Source organism: Cimex lectularius, unplaced genomic scaffold, assembly GCF_000648675.2.
Source record: "Cimex lectularius strain Harlan isolate CLEC.00 unplaced genomic scaffold, Clec_2.1 scaffold39, whole genome shotgun sequence".
Classification (NCBI taxonomy): Eukaryota; Metazoa; Arthropoda; class Insecta; order Hemiptera; family Cimicidae; genus Cimex; species Cimex lectularius.
This window is the reverse complement of record NW_019392653.1, coordinates 1680847-1700906: the sequence shown is the minus strand read 5'-3', so window position 1 is coordinate 1700906 and position 20060 is coordinate 1680847. Positions and strand designations below refer to the sequence as shown.

The 20060-nt window shown below is 31.7% G+C and overlaps 3 protein-coding genes across 4 annotated transcripts; 1 reads left to right on the top strand and 2 right to left on the bottom strand.

The window, feature by feature from the left end:
- Positions 1–347: 347 nt before the first annotated feature.
- On the bottom strand, positions 348–4018 carry LOC106661260 (protein transport protein Sec61 subunit gamma). Its single transcript, XM_014384545.2, has 4 exons — positions 3902–4018; positions 3712–3807; positions 542–644; positions 348–464 (listed from the first exon to the last, which is right to left on the bottom strand). Exons 2-4 carry the CDS (start codon positions 3803–3805, stop codon positions 455–457), a joined length of 207 nt encoding a protein of 68 aa, XP_014240031.1. The 5' UTR covers positions 3806–3807; positions 3902–4018; the 3' UTR covers positions 348–454.
- Positions 4019–6513: 2495 nt separating this feature from the next.
- Positions 6514–10240, bottom strand: LOC106661266 (osteopetrosis-associated transmembrane protein 1). The gene is made up of 6 exons (XM_014384552.2): positions 10022–10240; positions 9773–9944; positions 9593–9707; positions 7106–7347; positions 6678–6846; positions 6514–6621 (listed from the first exon to the last, which is right to left on the bottom strand). The coding sequence occupies exons 1-6, from the start codon at positions 10093–10095 to the stop codon at positions 6578–6580; spliced, it is 816 nt and encodes a 271-aa protein (XP_014240038.1). The 5' UTR covers positions 10096–10240; the 3' UTR covers positions 6514–6577.
- A 1372-nt stretch (positions 10241–11612) lies between these two features.
- Positions 11613–17599, top strand: LOC106661227 (RNA-binding protein 1). Of its 2 annotated transcripts, XM_014384489.2 has the most exons (5): positions 11628–11830; positions 11922–12142; positions 14301–14393; positions 17300–17410; positions 17492–17599. In XM_014384489.2, exons 2-4 carry the CDS (start codon positions 11934–11936, stop codon positions 17406–17408), a joined length of 411 nt encoding a protein of 136 aa, XP_014239975.1. In that variant the 5' UTR covers positions 11628–11830; positions 11922–11933; the 3' UTR covers positions 17409–17410; positions 17492–17599. The 2 variants fall into 2 exon arrangements, with proteins under 2 accessions (XP_024080317.1, XP_014239975.1); XM_024224549.1 differs by lacking the exons at positions 17300–17410; positions 17492–17599 and adding an exon at positions 16087–16233 and having other exon boundaries at positions 11613–11830.
- The last annotated feature ends 2461 nt before the right edge of the window (positions 17600–20060 follow it).

Below are 20060 nucleotides of genomic sequence, written 5' to 3'. Positions count from 1 at the left end.
CACAGAACAATTTTCAGTTGCATTTATCTAGTTCTAAACAAGACCTTCCTGTTATGTTAGCTGTTAAAGTATATGTAAAAAAAAAAACATCCGAAATAGTGAATGCATCTAAAATCTCCAAAACCAGGGTTAACATTTCAACCTATCTTGAGTGCAAGGCACAAAGGAATTTTGGGTGACGAAAAAGCAGACACACTGGTCAGAGGAGGATCTCCAAAGCCTATACTTGGCTATACAAAAATAAGAATCCTCCATCACAGAATGTACTTTTAAAAAATAAAGAAAGAAAGAAAAAAGAAAGAATAATGCAAATTTAAGGAAAAATTATTTAATTAAAAAAAAACCACTAAGTGTACAAATATAAATTTATTGGGCAATAAATATATAAAAATCAAAAACAAAATGAATTTAATCTATTAAACACGGTAGTCTGTAAATGATGAATATAGGTATTTTATGATCCCCTGAAAAATAAAAATATACACATGAGCACAGAAACAGCCAACAAACTTGTATCTCAGGCCAGATAAACATTACTTACACAATGATGTTGTTAATTGGGATGTGGATGAGTTTGACAAAAAAGCCGATGAATCCCATAATGGAAAATCCAATAGCAGTGGCCAGAGCAATCTTTTGAAATTCTGAAAAGTATAATCGTTAAATGATACAAAAATATAATAATAAAAATAAAAGGAGTTTCAAAGCATTACCTTTTATTAAACTTTAATAAATAATTTCATAGTTTTTACAATTACTTGAAATTTCCCTTTAATTAAATTTAGAAAAAATAGGGAAAAAGGACAAGAGTTGCCCTCACCTCCCCGAAATCAAAGCCATCTCACTCTCCTACGTTTTGTATGTCAGAATTTATTTATTAAACCAGTTTCAGTAAGGAACTGTCTGATGTTAATGACAAATTTTTCAAAATTTCAGTCACATTATTCGCAAGCCTATATTTGGTCTTCATTGTTTCTACACGCCAGAAAATGCTTGATAGAGATCACTTCACCACAAGTTGAACCACCTAGCCAACACAGTTTCCTCTTCTGTGATCTTTGCATTGCCGTACCCCATTGTTTGACATCTCCCTTAATTTACTAAGTTTGTTTTCCTTGATGTTTCGCCATTCGAAATGACAGAGGTTCTAAATTTTTTCTTTCAGAAAAAACTGTAAAATCTTTGCTAGACACATCCAGCAATGAAATACCCTTCAATTTTGCCACTAGGTCAGCCTCTTTATTGCCTCTTATACCTCAGTGACCTGAGATCTACAAAAAGATAACTAATGATCTTGTGCGATCTTTTATAGCAAGAAATATCTCTTGTATTCTGAGATTTATAGAAAATTTATTTTTGCTAGCTAATAGAGTAGAAAGGGCATTTGTGCAAATCACCAGGTCAGTGTTGTTGGAGCTTACGATATTCAATTATTATTATCCAAAATTATTATTAATATTTTCACTTCATTTTGTTCATTGTTTGTCTTGTATTGCACATTTGAAACTCTGGGTTATTAATGTAGTAATTCTCACCATTCAACATAATTATAATGCAGGTATGTGTTAACCCTTTACAGTTCAAAGTTGATCCCACTTTTTTTTATTGCTGTTCTTTTTTTCATTTATGTGTATATTTTGTTAACTTCACGACCTCTTTTTCTTTACACTTTTAATTGCCAATAAGTATTTCAGGTGAATAAACACAAGCCTTGAAAAGGGAGTACCTGCATTGAACCCTGATATGACACTCCCAGTACCTCACTTAGGTAATGAACAGTGATGACCATCCTGAATGCGTTAGAGCACAAGCCCTCGGAATTTTATTTAAATATAATTTGTAACATTATTGTACGTAGTCTGGCCCCTCATCCATGACATTCTGTCTGTCAGGAATTACTTTACTTTTTACTTTCTTCTGTGCATTTCGAAAAATTCAGTCACTAAAATATTACATTTAAAAAGCTAAAAACAATAGCACTATAATGAATGGTCATAGCTCTGCTCACTGATGATGGCTCTTATATCGCTGATAAATGTGAGGTGGCAACGACCAATATGCAAAATTGTCTAAATAAAGAAGATGCTTGGTGTACAATTACAACAATAAATTCACATTCAATTGCCAATTAACAAAAAAACAAAAATTAAATTATAGAAAAAAAAATCTGTACACTAGGCTCTCTCAACAACATTCCACAAGTAACCATATCCTATTCCTGGGACTGGTCATTAGCTCAAAATTAGCAGTTCAAGGCCACCGGAAGTCTTGATCGAAGAGAAGTAGTGGTCGACAACGATGAACATCAGCTGGAGACAATCTTTTATTGCTCTTACTGCACTATGGAACCTTTATATAAATGCTTCTTTGATGTGTAGTCAACTCCAAATGGTACATATCGCTTCATGAGAATAGCCTATCTCTAGATGTCCTGCATCTGGTTCTCTACTGCGAGAGAGGCATTACATCAAGTAGAACGGTGTCTTGCTTGGACACTTGGAAAATAAGGTGCTATTCTCTTTACAGACGAATGCCAGTTTGGTTTGTGACGTCAGATGACCAGGAACATGTGTGAAGTAGAGGAGGAGAACACTTTCCTTCGTGTGTCATGCATGAGTTACAGCCCTTTCAAAGACGGTCAGGGTATGGGATGGAATCAATGTCCATACCTAACTGATTATCATACAGAATGGATCGTTGACTGCACTAAGGTACATTGAGGATGTTTTTCTGAATGGTGTGGTCCCATTCGTTCCATTTATTGGGAACAACTTCATATTAATGCATGATAATACTCAACTGCATGAGTTGTTACCCATTACTTGGACATGAATCCCATAGAACCTCCTTCAAGCCACTCTTGCTGAAGAATGGAATTAAGTTTTACAATAAGAAATCCGGTCACTAATTTTCTCAATTTACCTAGGCGACTTAAGGCCCTCCGCGAGGTCAGGAGAGGTAATACTTGTTATTAATATCAAAACCTGGTGATAAATTGTTAGTTAAATTTTGATCTATCACCAATAAATGATTTTCCAGCGTTTTGGTGAGTTTTCCTCCAAACCATCATAATTAATCATTTGTATTAAAAACTCATGAATTTCTGATCTCATTTAATTTGGTTTACATTAAAATAAGTACGCTGTAATTAATCTCTCAACACGACCCACAAGAATGCCACAATTAAACAAACACTTTGAGCCTTGAAGATGATCTCAATAAAGATCGAAACGTTGGCACAATAAAGAAAATGTTTTTCTGAAACCTACATCACATCAGAGCATCTCTCGATTTCTGAATATTATTATTATTATAGTTTTACTGAGATAAAAATATATATATAGAAATAAACATTTTTTCTGAATGTATATTGATGCTTTCTTTTTGCTGCAAGTACTTTATGTCAATCTTAATACTGTTTTTTTATATTACTCCCTGACCTATTTAGGTTCAATTCTTTAACAATGAAATAGTTAAGAATTATACAATTTACTCAATGGTGTTAAATTTCCTAAATATTAAAACCAACAAACTGATTGTTGTAAAATATTGAATTTTTTTATACTTTAATTACATGCTATTCTGTTCAATTTTACAACAAAAGTCTCTGAATGTTAAAATACAAGTCACCTACATACAAGTTGGAAATTATAATTAACTATCAAATAAATTATTGGACTATATTTTTTTCATTTATTTGTGTTTTTATACCTTTTCTGTCGGGTTTCGTGCACCTTTTGACGAGCCTGAGCGAATCCTTAGCGAACTGCCTGCTGGGTTCGATTACTTTAGAGATTTGGTCCATATCTGTGTAAAACGGTGCAAAGATATGTGAAAAAAAGGATTTTTTTATTAAAAGTTAACAGAAAAAGAAATGAGCAATGTAAAACGTATGTAATACCTTGTCCTTTTGGTGCAACGAAATCAAGAGACGTCCAACTTTGGTCTAATCTGGTTTTGGCACGACTGACACTCAAGCAACTGGCAAGTAACAACACAATTCACGCCAGCGTGGATGTCACTACTTTTTCTTTTACGATGACACCACCAATCGACTTTATATCGATTAATAAATTGTTATCAACATTTTTGACGTTTAATTAAACTTCAAATTAGTACATTATATAAAATTAAATATATACGCATTATTTAAACATGTTGATTTAACGTTTTAAATTTATCAGGTTCAATTAGTTCAAATTGTACTCTAGAGAATGCTATAGTTCAATAGTAACCTCTGTAACTCTGTACAGTTGCGTAATAGAATTACCAATACTTTTGCTTTACAGTAATCGATAAAAATATTACTTAATGAAACAGAAATTTAAAAAAAATATATAAACAATTCTACTTTCACACGCTATATTGATTTATTAAACATCTATGTGTTTAAAGAATTTTATAAAACAATAGATATCTTTTCGAATCCAACACTGTTTTACAGATGGCTCAAAAAATGTTGAACCACCAAAATCCAATGCGATAGCTTGGCATAAAAGAAAGTCTTGGCAGCTATGACAAAAAGAATTGGAAAAGACTTCTAATGTCAAACTCAGGGAAATAAAAGACTGGGTAAAACCTTGGGCCTCATCTCATAGGGATTCCAGGCATGAAGAAGTTGTCCTTGCTAGGCTCAGAATTGGTCTTTGAAAGCTTACTCATTCTGATCTCATGGCAAAAAAAGATAAATCACTTTGTGATGTTTGTACAGAAAGAATAACAGTTAAACTCATTTTGACAAATTGCAAAAAATATGAAGGAGAAAGGCATCAGCTGGAAATTCTAATCAACATCAAAGACTCGCTTGGTGTTGACTCCGACCAAATAGACAAACTACAAACTTTCCTTTAAAAAAACTAAACTAATTTCTGAAATGCGAAGATTAAATGATAAAATAATTTAATACAAAAGAATATTCATTTTATGCAATAATCTGTATTTTACTCAATGTTGGGAGGTGCTTTGGGATGGAAGGGTGTCCTGGGGGCGCGTGATACTGTTGAGGGCCCTGGTTTCCGCTGTTGGGGGGTTCCTGGGCAGTGACCCACTCGCCTCCCAGCTTGAAAACTTTTAAGGCGGAAAATGACCCAAAGCGGTTGATTGCCTTTTTATATAAAAAAAATCTATGTGTCCAGCATTTCCCCCGAGGGCCTGTTCTCTGACCAACATTATTTAACATCTTTATAAATGAATGACTTTTGCTGATGATATGTTCTTTTTTAGAGCCTCCTATATGGTTGATTCTTCTGCAGAGAATTATCAGTAACTGTGGATAGGTGTTTTAAATATTTTGAAAAAGGGAGAATTAGGCCAATGTTAGCAAGACTGAGGCAATACAGTTGACTCAAAACAGAACACATTGTCAATCATAAGAAAATGAATCTCGTCAATACCTTGGGCTAAGAACGTTAAATACCTTGGAATGTATCTGAATTCCAGACTTAATTTTAGTTACCACATTGAAAAGAAATACGCAGAAGCATGAATCATCTTAAGCAAGAAACATATTTACATGGTGTTTAATACACGTTTATGTAAAAATGATAAAATTATTAATAAACCATTCATATGTCCATTAATAATTTGGTGCTCCCATTTGGGGAAATACGTCCAAATCCAATTTTGCTAAACTCCAGGTAGCCCAAAATGGTGCTCTAGGAATTATTGGAGGGTTTCCATGATGGTCTCTGATAGGCTACATGCGTGTAACCTTAAATATATCTAGCTTAACAACACACATACATACATAAAGCAATTGTAAATTCATGCATAAACTGCCCATTTGTACATATAAAAAAAATCTTTTTATCTACACTACGGCAGACGAACTACTGTAAATACAAGCATAAAAGTCTTAAGCACATATTGTTTGAAATGTGTTAAAATGAAATGTATATCTGCCAATGTACCTAGATTAACCAATATTAAATATGTGTAAATAGACGATAAGACCTTGTCTGTTAGATGGTTTGTTGTGTATAGCATGTACTTGATATTCTTATTATCGTATTATTTATTCATCATATCACCTACCTTTCTAATGTGTTTAATACCTTTATTGTTTTGTGTAATGCCTGGGTTTTTTAAATATATTTTTGCCCTAAACCATTTTATTTTTAATGTATATTTAAGATAAAATGCTTCTTATTTAATGCAGACTAGGTGAAAAAGGTGCACTAATGCCCAGGAATCAACAGAATGAACAGTTTGTATGTTTAATATTTAAAATTTGAAAAATGGCAAAAAGGAGGGAAAATTCAAGAGGTGCAGTTGAGATGGGAAGTTGGTGTCCGAGTGGATCGAGGTCACGATAGCTCAAGTGTAGAGCAGTGGCGTATCAAGCCGAAGATCATGGGTTCGAATCCCGCTCGTGCCATTGACTTTTTTATCTCAACTAAAAACCTTAATTAATTATAATATTTAAAAGGTTTTTCTGGTCCTAAATTAAAATAATTCGCCGATAGAATGATTGAATTGGAGGATGAAGAAAATCTTGTTAAACATAAAATATATTTTATTAAAGAATCAATAAATAATATAATCAATATTAGCTATAGACAATAATTTTGTTCCTGTTTCATGTTTGCTCCTGTCTTTCTTCTTCCTGTTGCCAATGATTATCTAAAACCATAATTATAAGTTATTTTCTTAAAGTAATATTTGATGTCAAAACTTACGGTTAATAAGTGGGTGGAACTTCTTTTCGGTGAAAGCGTAAATAAAAAAATAGAATAAAATAGGGAGGAGAGTAAAAAACCCAGAACTTATCCAAAAAATATACTCTGACTTCTTTCTGATACTGCTGCAGCCCAATGTTTTCGACCATCCTATCCTTGTTGTATTAATCTAAAATTTCATAATAGATTAACCTCAGAAAATATAAAAGAGACGTTCAATTATTTAAGGTTTTTAGTTGAGATAAAAAAGTCAGTTAGTGGGATTCGAACCCACGATCTTCGGCTAGATACGCCGCTGCTCTACCACTTGAGCTATCGTGACTTCGACTTTTTTATCTCAACTGAAAACCTTAATTAATTGAAAGATATTAATTGGTCAAGCACACCACGAAAACTAGTGAATATAAAAGATACTATTCAAGTCTTACCAAGTCCACGATATCCATACAATATGCAATCTCGCCGGTGTCAGCTTTCAAATGGTTGTATAATTCATTAAGCTTGAGGTAGTGGCTCTTGCATTCAGTGCAGGTCACATTGTCGGGGAAAACACTTTCATTCCTGTACTTAGCGATGCAACCATTGAGGGCTTTTGATGTGTTAAAGATTGCGGCATTTGTATCCGTTAGCTCAGGGCTCAAGCTTCCTAATGAGCTTGGTTTAAAACAACCTTGGGTAGAAAACACACAAATAAAAAGAAAATCACAAAATTACTTAAGTGACAACTTGATTTAATAAAACAATGTTGGTAAAATTAAAATATTCATCTATCATTCACTACAAATTATAAATTACTTATCAGACAACTGTTATTGATTTGTTTTCAGTGTTCATAGTTTGTTTTGAGTCAGTAACTTATCATCATGACTAACTTATTACAAACACTCCAAAATACATGGCATTCACACATGGGCAGACCAAGTACACATGTAATAACAGAAAAAAAATTGAGACATTTGATATTTGAAAGAATTTTGAAATTGCTTTATATATATTTAAAGTTTTTTCTTAGTTGTGGAGTAGTGGAATTGTGTAAGTGTACGTGGAGTGTGAACTGCTAGAATTTATGCAATAAAATTTCCTGAGTGGATTAGACCAAATTTTAATACCTTGGGACAACAGGTTCCATTGAAAATTATCCCCAACGAGTCAAACAATAAGTTACTTTGATACGGAATTGCTGTTTTGATTTTCATTAAAGAAAATTATGATTCATCTTAAGAAATGCAGTGAATGTACTGGGTATTTCCAAATAGTCCACCGAGTTCTAAAAACTTATAGAATTAAGCCATATAGGATTTCTCTGGTTCTCTGGTTAAATGCTTGCAGCAAACTGACTATGAATGAAGGATTACGTTTTTGGCATGTATGGAAATTTTAATGAAACAAATTCCTGATATAATAATAATTTATTGAAGTGTGGTGATTAGTGACTGTTAATCGATATTTATTTAGAAATCGTGAGATGCGGTCTGATGTGATGTAGGTTTTAGAAAAACATTTTCTTTTTCGTGCTAATGTTTCGATCTTTATTGAGATCATCTTCAGTGCTCAAAATGTTTGTTTTCTGTGTAGATGTATCATTCTTGTCTGTCGTGTTGAAGGTGCCCACACTTGCATATTGTATTTGTAGTTTTTTTTTAATAATTTTTATCTGATTTAATTATATATCGTATAATGTATGTTGTTTTGTATTTTTTTTCCAGCCATTTATTGTAGTCTGATGAGATTTATTTAAGTTAATGAACTCTTAAGTGTTTTACATGAGTATATTCTTGGGTCGGTTTTGGGCACTTTTGTTGCCCCTTCTCAAAAAACTATATTAATACAAACCAATAAATAATTTATTTAGAAATCATGAGATGCGGTCTGGTGTGATGTAGGTTTCAGAAAAACATTTTCTTTATCGTGCCAACGTTTCGATCTTTATTAAGATCTCACGACAGGCATCTCACGACCTCCAAATAATCATTAAATAAAGGCTTGTCCCAAAAAAAGAACTATATCAATGAAACTATTATCCCTTGTTGTAAACAACAAACCTGTGAGTAGAACCATCATTTATAGTAAGTTTAAAAAAATCATTCTTCAATCCACTCCAAGAACGACCACCACCGAACCCTGCTACACTGTCAACATGGGGCGCCAGTGGAGGAAACAAGAATTGAGAGGGTATGAAATTACATTTTATCTATAGTTGGATATTTAGTAATAAATTTAAAAAATTTGTTATAGATGGTGATGAGGATACTTGGAAGAAGGGGTTTGTGCAGCCTTCTGGCTTCTACCTTCCTAGTTCCCTAGTTCAGTGCAATCCTTTTTCTCATTTCCTAAGTTTTTCTGTATCTTAGGTTAAATCTTCATTGAGCTGTTGCTTCACGTTCGATGATGATATGGTTGGATGCTTGGTTGTTGGCATTGAATTGTTGCTTGGTATAGAATGGTAGTCTTGGGATATGGTGGTGTTTTGAATTTTAAAAAGAACTTTTCTCAAAACTTAGTCCAGCTGAGAGTCAGATTTTCCTTTACCCATTATATGCAAAAACATTAAAAAACAAAAAATGTATAATTTTGTGATGATATTAAGTAGTTGAATGCATATAAATAATTCTACAATAATTCAATATCTGAGTAGATCTTGCACATGAAGAAACTGATTGAAATTATTACATAATCAAAGAAGTAAACATTAGACCTTTCACTTCAAACACTGTAGTTATGTTTGTTGAAACAAGAGGGAACCAGAGTTAAGAATAAAGTTGCAAAAGTTTGAGCTGTTTAACATTTAAAAAAAATACATATATATAATTTAAAGAAAAATATGCTGAATGTTAGCACAATGCTGCAGTCGATGTCAGTTTTAGCAAGACATAATAACTGGAATATAATTTTGAAGAAATGTGCATTGAACTTACTATCACAGCTCGCCCTGTTCCACAAGTCCATAACATAACGATATCCTGAAATAACAACCTGGAGTCTGTCCAAATTAAACAGTTCATCCCTACAATCACCATCGACATCGGGGTACTGAAACAAAACAAAAAAAGTTTTTTTTTTAAATAATCAAAAAACGAGCAAGTATGAATCCATACCTTTAAAATTTCAAAATAAACTATGGTTAAAATAGTGTAATAATCGTTGCACTTGGTGCACAGTCTTATCGGACGAGCATTCTTAATCGCGCAATACGTAAAATTTGCTGAGTACGCAGCAAATGTGTCAAGCATTTCAGTGCATCCGCCTGAAATGCCTTTGTTTATCTCGCTGCAAAAAAAAAAATATTTAAAAAAGAAAAACTTTTTCTCATGTCACTGCATGAATACAACCAGAAATTGACTCACCTCAGGCTTACTGGGAAGACGAAATAAATATTTAAATAAAACAGCAGAATAAGAGACCATTTTGCATAAATCATGGTAGATTTCCTTTCAAGTATTACATTAAAGAAGAATGCATAATTATTGATATACTGAAACTGTGTGAGAGAATACTGATTAGGGACTAGCGACAGCACTGGGGAATGGGAATGAGAGGATAACCGTAGATTACATTTTAGTTGTCAACATTGATAACAGTGGGATATGCTCTAACTGTGATAATAATAATAATAATAAAATACTTTACTTAAGAATAATAAAAACCATATAAAAGCATATACGGCTTGGATAACCTTCAGCCGGAGTTATGCTATAATAATAATAATTAATAAAAAGAATACAGAAGAAAACTAACATAAAGATAGCGCAATTTTTAAAATAATTGTAAAGTTACTTTGAATACTAGGAACTGAATGTTAGTTTTATAGTAATATTATTTACTTATAAGAACTTTCTTTATGTTAGGAAACCTTTTCATGTGGTGTTTATACATTATTTATTTACATTTATATGGCGTTTCGGGAATTTACACCCATCATCAGTTCGTATATTGTATTACATTTATTATCATTATAAATTAATCGATATATTATTTATTTATTTACAAATACGGGTTGATAGCCTAATTTACTAAAATATATAACATTTAGGTAAAATACAAAATTATACATCTTCATCATGATTTTAAATATATCTTTATATATAAAGTTTTAAATATAAATATACTTTGGCTTCTCTAAAGGTCAATAGGACAACCGTGGTGGGTCTTTTTATACCCAATATTTTTTTTTTAACTGAAAAAGTATGATATAATATACATATATTTTATAAGTTTATTTATTTAGTATGTATATAGGTGTACAAAAAAAGAAGATTTATTATATATTATATTACAAACTTGTAAAAAAAATTATTTATGTTATTTATAAATACAGTTTGATATCCTAATTTACTAAAATAAATAACAAATATACTAAAATAATAAATATATAAATCCAAAAAATATAACATTATACATCATCACTATTTTAAAAGGGGGCGTTTCAAAACCTGCATTAATTCTGCAACGATAAGCGTTGACACGGCGCTCATCAAGGTGAAGGTCCCGGGTTTGAATCTAGTGGCCCTACATTCGAACCGGAGATACTTACAAATGGGCTTTTTTTCAAAAACACCGGCCATCCTGAGGGTCAATATGACCTCTGCTGTTGCGAACCCTCGTAAAACAAAAGAAAAAAATTAAAAAAAAACACTATTTTAAATATAAAAAATATTACAAAACAAATATTGTTTACTTTGTACAAATAAAAATTTTTTTCAAAGGGAAATTTGTTGTGACATTTTATTTGAAATGTGTTATTTCCCGCGTTTTATTGTTAGGGTTCTGACATTCTGAAGCGACCACCTGCTCGAAATCTTTAGTTTTGCGCCAAACGTTAAAAACTTTTACACTTTTCAAAATTGTCGGTTTTTATGAAAAAATTATTAAAAATTCAATTGTCTTTTGTGAGCGTAATGCTGTAAACGTTTGTTTGCCGAGGAAACAAGAAAGCATTGTGTTATGACGTATCGGGTCGATTTGCGGCCAGTCGCCATTAGCTTTAGCACAAGCGTTCCAACGTAGTACTTTGTTAAACGACGGGTCGTTATTGTCAAATAAAAGTGCGCATTCCGACTTTTTTTAACGTCTGAACGGGCGAAATCAAAACCGGATCTTTTGGATTAAAAAAAACATCTCCAGCATTTCTTTTCCAGTTCCAGTACATCAAAATTGTAAGTGTACTTGTACAACTATTGAAACTTTCACAGTGCGCCATATTAGCCGAGCTTGGCATTTACGAACGTTTTCGTCTCTGACCCCTAGAAAGAAAGCAGAATGAGCAGATACCGCGAGTGGGACTTGGCATGCAAGGTGTACGTCGGCAATTTGGGCAACAATGCGTCCAAAAATGAGTTGGAGGATGTCTTCTCGAAATACGGCCCGCTGAGGAACGTCTGGGTGGCGAGGAATCCTCCGGGCTTCGCTTTTATTGAATACGAGGACGCCAGGGACGCCGAGGATGCTGTCCGCGCCCTGGATGGAACGTGAGTTAATAACACAATTGAACAGTTTGTCATTTTCTAACTTGGCAAGTTCGTTTGCGTGGCTGCAAACAACATTGTCATGTATGAAAAAAAAATTTAAATAAACAAACACTTTTTAGTATTAGAGTGTCAAATTACAAACTTTTTGCATTCATTTGGGTATAAAACCATTTAGGATATTTAAATGGTTAAATGAATGATTAATTAATTATAATAATTAATTTGATTAATAATTAATGATTAAATTATTTTGTGCTTGTGATTTTTTCTCTCTTAAGCACACATAAGTTCTCAACAATTTTGCCTTTACTTGTAACTTATAAGCACTTTGTGTTTGTATTCTTCTATGTGAATTTGTGTTTCAAACTATAATGCCCATTATATTCAATGAAGGAATAGATAAAACATGTAGCCAATATGCTGGAGTGTTTTGGCATAATGGTGGTTGTTACCTGGCTGTTACCGGCTTTAAAAAAAAATTAAAAAAAAAATAATAATAGCAAAAGAAACTGGCAACATCATGTATTGGGTTGGTGCAGAATTAATGCAGGTTTTGAAAATTTGTTTTATTTTCACATGTGCTTGTCATGTAACCCAAGTTAAATCTTCAAATCTAATTTATGGACTACAATAAATACATTTAGCTGTATCTTTTATACAAAATATTTTAGTTTATGGTATTGGTTGAGATAAAAAAAGTCAGTGTCACGAGCGGGATTCGAAACCACGACCTTCGGCTAGATACGCTGCTGCTCTACCATTTCAGCTATCGTGACTTCTTTTGAATTTTCCCTTCTTTTTGCCTTTTTTTTTTTTTTCAACCAACACCTTACTTAAAGATTAATTAATTGAATAGAATTTATTTGGTCAGTCAGACCACAAAACCTCTTAATGGATTTTAGTTTATATGAAATTTTATAAGAGTGAGGACCTGCAAAATTAAATATGTCCAAACTAGATTTTCTATTTGTATGAATTTAAACTTGGGCAAAGTGTGGCCCAAACCGCACGGAGCATTAGTGAATGCACGATGCAACATTTGTTTCAGAGATTTTGATTTGGAGATGTGATCTCGAAGACAGTGAAGGTCGCAGTAGGCCTTCCATTGTAGACGAGAAGGTCCGAAGTATTCGTGTGTCGCATCTATTAGTACATTTCAGTTGTTTTCTAAAGTCCAGTACGTTAGGCAAAACGAACTTCCATTGTAGACGACGACGAACTCAAATTGTTGATGGACAAAAATTCACTTAAGACAACACGGTAAATTGCGGAATAGCTTAGTGCTGACTGCTCAATTGTTGTTCACCATCTGGATCAAATTGGTAAAGTAAAGAAGCTTAAGTTGGTACTGTATGAATTAACAAAGCCAAAAAAAACATCCACACTTTCAAATTTGCATGTCTGTTCTGTTGTGCCACCAAAATGATCCATTTCTCGATAGAATCATCATGTGCGATGAGAAATGGATTCTGTACGATAGGAGGTGTACAGGTCAGTTGTTGGGCAAGTTTGAAGCACCAGAACACTTCCTGAAACAAAATGTGAACCCAAAAATGTTGTGATGAATGTTTGGTGTTGTTCTGCTGGGGCTGTTCACTATAATCCCTGAATTATGGTGAAACTATTACAGCAGAGAAATATTGACAAGAAATTGACAAAATGCAAGGGAAACTGCATTAGTAAACGGTAAGGGGCCAATTCTTCTTCACGATAACACCAGTTCACATGTCGTAGTACTAACCCTGCGGAAACTTAAGGACTTAGGGTATGAAACCTTACCTCCATATTCACCCAACCTCTCACCTACAGACTTCCACCTTTTGGCATTTTGATCATTTCTTGAGGGATAAAATTTTTGGTGAAAGCAGTGAAGCCAAAAACATCTCCCAAGACTTTATTGTGAGTAAAAAAGATTTTTATGTCAGTGGAATAAAAGCGCTTATTACATGTTGGCATAGATGTATAGATTGTGATAGAAAATATTTTGAATTAATTTTCTTTATTGTATAAAAATTAAAAATGATTTTGACTGCCTTTTCAAAACCTGCATTATTTTTTCACCAGCCCAAAATCAAGAGCACTGTCAATAGGATTGGAGGATCTGACTCGTGGTGCAACTTCTGTGTAATATGCCTTTTTTTTTCTGTTTCTTTTTCAGTCGATGTTGTGGTACTAGAATTATTGTGGAAATGTCAAATGGGAAGACACGTTCAGGACGTGGTCGCAGGCGTTCACCAGCTCGACGTTCGAGGTATTTATTGCTAGCATTATTCAGTAACACTTTAGAAAGCAGAAAAAAAGCATGCGTCATTGCATCTCTATCAGTTGTCATAAAATCAAAATTTTTACAATTCTATTCCCTTTAATTATTATATCAATTACACAAGAAATTTTTTTTTAGTTAAAAAAAATTGAAATTAAACAATTTCTTTGATCTATTTATACAAAATCTATATAATTTTGTGATACCAATGTTTTTCTTTTAAATTAAATGGAAAGTTTTGGATACAAATTAATTATTTTAAAATTTAAGTCAAGTATGTATTGTTGATTCTGAGAAGTAATGTCCAGTCCAGTGATAATGAAATGGGACTTTTTACAATTTAAAAATATAAAATGTTAATTAATTTAAAATTAAATTAAGTATAAAAATGAAATTGAAAAGGAACATTAAGGATTAAATTTTGATTTAAATAAGAATTAGGAAAAAAAAAAAAAAAAAAACGGCACCAAACAAAAAAACGGATGTAAATGTGTATGAACAAATTTTTTAAATTAAATTTTTGGATTTCTGTTATTTTGATCTTCAAAAAAAGGTTAATAATTGGGATGGTGTGTATTCAATAGATTAGAATTCAGTCGTAGTATTAATAAAGCATAACTGGGTATTTGTCATTGACCATATTAATATGCGCCTATCTGCCAGTCCGTGATTTTTTTATTTATTTATTTAATTTTTTAACTGGGATTTAACTTGGGATATTTTTTTTTATTTTAAACTGTTTTTGTATAAGTGAAGTCAGTGGGTGATTCAACTTTGATTGTTTCCTTCCTTTTGAAAGCAAAATTTATTTTATTTTATTCACAACTTAAATTTTATGTATTTATTAGGGTTTTTTAATATAAAAAATTTCAGACTCAATTTCAAACACTGTTTGAGAAATGTAACTAATTTTTTTTTTTTTTTTTTGAAATGCAAGTGTGACTGATCATTAAATAATCATTAATTAACAGTCACTAAATACTAGTTATTTAAAACATTACCTCATTAAAAATTTAGCATAAATTAATACTTTTTCTATCAATTAACAATATTAAATTGTAATTATTAACATAGGTACTTCGAAATTTACTCTTTAAACTAATTGTTAATTTAATTTTATTTAATGACTGAATTTCTGTCATGATAATAATTTATCAGAGTTTGAAAGATTTTGAGTTATATTCTTTAAGGTGAAATTGTTTATTCTTTCACAAGTAAATTGGTTTAAAAAAATAATATTCTTGGGCATTAAAATTTACTCAAGAAAACAGCTATATTATTATTATTATTATTATTTTTTTTTTTTTGTAACTATAGCCTTTGGAACTTTGATAATATTTGACAATAGCTGAATTTTAAACAGTTTTAAAAAATCATTATTAAATTTCATCTTATAACAAATTTGTTTGGGAGTATAAAAAAAAAGGGAAGCCCGTTTTGTAGTCAAGTGGTAATAATAATACACAGAAACAACTTCTTTATTGCAAATTTATTAACTTAAAATAACATTTGTAGAGCAAATATAGAAGTCCCTATTCACATGTAATAACAATAATGTTTCTGGAAATAGACAAAAACAAAATTAATCCATGGTATCTATCCCAGGTGGTTTTTGAATGTTCAGTTTAAAAACTTTATTAAAAACAATTGGAAATAAAGTTGAATTATCCAAACGTTGCAGGGACACGGTCAAGTATAGCTCTATACTTCTTCAAGCTGTTACATCATGTTTATTGCATCCACCATCCATCGTCACTTTACTACCAACATGAAGGCTTCCCAGCCATCCAACTTTATTTATAAACAAAAAACAACCAACAACCCCTGACCAACCAATCAACCAACCAACCAATCAACCACCGTACACTCTGCTGTATTAGGTACTTAGCATGTGGCTATGATTTCCAAAATTTCACAATATTAGGCAATGTTGCCGCTTCTTAGGGTACTTTTTTTTAGTATTTTATTCTCTTATATAACACTGGTGCTAATATTTCCCAAAGTTTGTTTACAGTATTATTGTAAGTATTTCGAGTGCTGTGTGTTTTAATTTTTTTAATTAATAGTTTCTGTTTTTTATTTTGTTAATAATTGAGGCAATGACTGCCCTCCATTTTAATTCTATTTTTATTAGATTTCTATTAAAATGAAAATGTTACAGTTTTATTACTTGGCTTAAAATGAGTATGGGTGGAAAGACCTATTGTGCACTTTTTCTCAAAGGCTATGTAAAGAAATGCTAATTTTAGCACTATATGTAACGTTTGAACATTTGGTGATATTAAAAAACTACGATGTATTGACAATAAACAGAAGTATTAGTTTTAATATATTCCTTTAAAACTATGTTTCATCTTTAAAAAATATATTGAGATCGAGTTCCTAAATAAAAATTTTCTACATAAACAAAACTTTAGAGAAGATAGTGCTAATTTTCAATTATCTATACATTTTTACACCCTCTCTTACATTTTTTTATTTTGTACTCAACCACTGAATTGGTGCTGTTTAGCTCCAGTTATAGAAAAATAAAATTCACACAAATTCATAAGTTAAAAAATTACTTCATTATTTATTTATAAGGCAAACATTTCTCTTATTTTTAATTCTTATCCTAATAAATCTGTACAATGATTTTTAAGCCAAGCTTTAATTGATTAAGTAATATTATCCATTCGTTCAGTTTTAACAATTTTTCTCCCTGTATAGCTTCCATATCGTTATGTTGCATCAGGATCATTATCCAAGCTCCAGTGTTTATGTGTTAAATTGATTTATTTCAGTTAAGTTTATAGAGATTGTTGGTTCCCTCTAATTAAAAAAAAAGTTTTCTTTTTTAACTTCTCGGTCTGAATTTGTGCCATGGATATGTACTTATTTGCCGTTCTTAACAGGTCAAGGTCTCCATGGAGGAGGAGGATGTCGTCCAGATCCCGTTCTCGTTCGAGGTCGCATAGTTTTCCTTTCCGTCGCTCCAGGTCATACTCGAGGGACAGGCGCTGAAGGTTGATTTATACAATTATTATCATAAAAAATTATTTTTCTAAATATATCGTGTACTAATGCTTTATTAATTTTTTTTTCAGAATGAAAGGATCATTGATGTTTTTAATGTAATTTAGCGATAAGCCAAAAACATCAAATTTATTTGTCTAAAACTGTTTTCTTCTTATTACAGTTTCGATCTAGATAGAGTCACTCTTTTCTTTGTAATTTATATTTCATAGTTGTATAACTACTATATGATGTTTTATGTTCATTGACTGTCTTAAGTTAATTTCTAACTAGGGTTTTACACCGTGTTTATTAGCACGATTATGATTAATTATAAGAAGCATAGTTTCTTCTTTTATAAAAGTATAACATAAATTGACATCTAAACGTTTTGAATTTATTGCATTCGTATAATTATTTTGTTCTAGTGAAAACAAAACTGAAGGAAACATGTTTATGATTTTTTGTATTACTTTTCTAAACAAAATATAATAAATTATATCCTTATTTTTTATTTATTTTATCTCCTGGGTGAGTCATATTGAGCAAATTATTGTGGAATTGTCTGACGAATGAAGAAATGTGCATTCAAGGGAAAATTGGCTTACAATTAATACATTCAATGTGGCTAGAATTTTAATTTTCACCCTACTGGGAGGCCAATTTATGTTAAAAAAGTATTAATTTTCTCTTTCTAATTAGGTTAGAATACTTTGGCATTAGAATACTGAAAGTCAACAGGTGGACAGCTGTGGTGGGTCTTTTAGTCCCAATTTATATATATTTTTTAATTTATTTAGAAATCGTGAGATGCGGTCTGGTGTGATGTAGGTTTCAGAAAAACATTTTCTTTATCGTGCCAACGTTTCGATCTTTATTCAGATCATCTTCAGGGCCTGGGATTTACAAACATTGTTTACATATTACAATTACATTTTGGATGTGGAAAAGTGAATTTATACAATGCAAAATATATTTTATATATTCAATCAAAGTATTTCTACTCACTCAGAGTGTCTTCTGTGTAATTGTGCCATTCTTGCGTGTCGTGTCGAGAGTGCCAGTGAGATTTTGCTATTTTGTGTTTATATACTTTGGATTTTGAAGGGGTGGGGAAGGATGTCGGTATAGAAAAGACATTTTTGTATAAAGCGTCGGCTTCTTTGAGGTGAAAAGAGCCGACGAAGGGAAAAAATGTGTTGGTAATGGTTCAGCTAGATTATCTTTTCAGGATTATATAGAAAGGGATAAATAGGAAAAGGAAAGCTGAATTGTCGGGAAATTAGACTATGTGAAAAATATTTGATGTGTGGAATGTAATGTGATGATATAGGTATGTTATCTGTATTGAATGTGATTAATGATATTGGCGTAGTTGCGACTGAGTTTACATGTAACTGTTCTGTAATTGATGCTGTGTTTATGTCGGTTGATATAAACCATTTCTAAGAAATTACGTTTATATTTGTTTTGTTCTGTATGTAATATTTTTGGATTTTTGAAGTCGAAATTGTGTTGGTGTTCAAAATGGTGGGTAGCGAGTGCTGTAGGATTTTGCTTGGGTTTTTTGCAATCATAGTAGTTGCTTTACTCTCTTGTCCAGATATTGGGATGTAAGACCGATGTAAGTTGCCGGACAGTTTAAACAGTTGATCTTGTATATTACGTCATATTGTAATATGTAAACAATGTATGTAAATCCCAGGCCCTGAAGATGATCTCAATAAAGATCGAAATGTTGGCACGATAAAGAAAATGTTTTTCTGAAACCCACATCACACCAGACCGCATCTCACGATTTCTAAATAAATATCGATTAACGGTCACTAATCACCACACATATTTTTTAATGTACATATAATGTTTTATTTATTTAGTATGTACATAAGTGACAAATAAAAGTTTTCGTGTACATTCTAAAATTTTATTTACAATATATTATTTTACATTTATAAAAAAATTCATGTGTAGCTATGAAAATTTTATTAACATTATTTTATGTTACATTGTTACCTAACTGTTACGTTATGAATCTCCTGCATAATATATCCATTCCCGTTTCTTGGTCGCCATTGAATTTTTACCACATATGAATGCATGCATTTATCACATCTGGTAAAATATTTGCCATTACCAGATCGTATCTTTTTCCTACATTTGAATCTCTTAAAACATCATCCATGTAACTAAAAACAGTATTAATTTTACACAGAAACTGTATACAAAGTGAGAACTTGGGGTAAACAGAAAAATCAGGACATCAGAAGAAGACCCTTCTTTTTCTTGCCTGTGTGAATAAAGTAAAGTGACATATTAACACTTGTACTTTAACACTCCAACCCAAAAAAAAGTACTGGAAAAAAATTTGATGCAAACAATTAAACTATTCCTTTGCAACAATTCAACCAGTGGCAAGATGGGATTTTGATGGGTTAGCTGTGTTTTGTACTCAGAACGTAGAATAAGCAATAAAAGTTTCTGGCAACTAAATGGATAGCTAGGAAAAATATCTGCCAATTCCACACCATTTTACATAATCAAATTTGAAAGTAGAAGCTTTTTATTTCTTTCAAAATGCATATTTATTTATTATTGTGCATACTAAACTGTTTATTAATCAGGGTTATGAAAAGCAAATATGGAGTCTCATTTTGTAAGAAG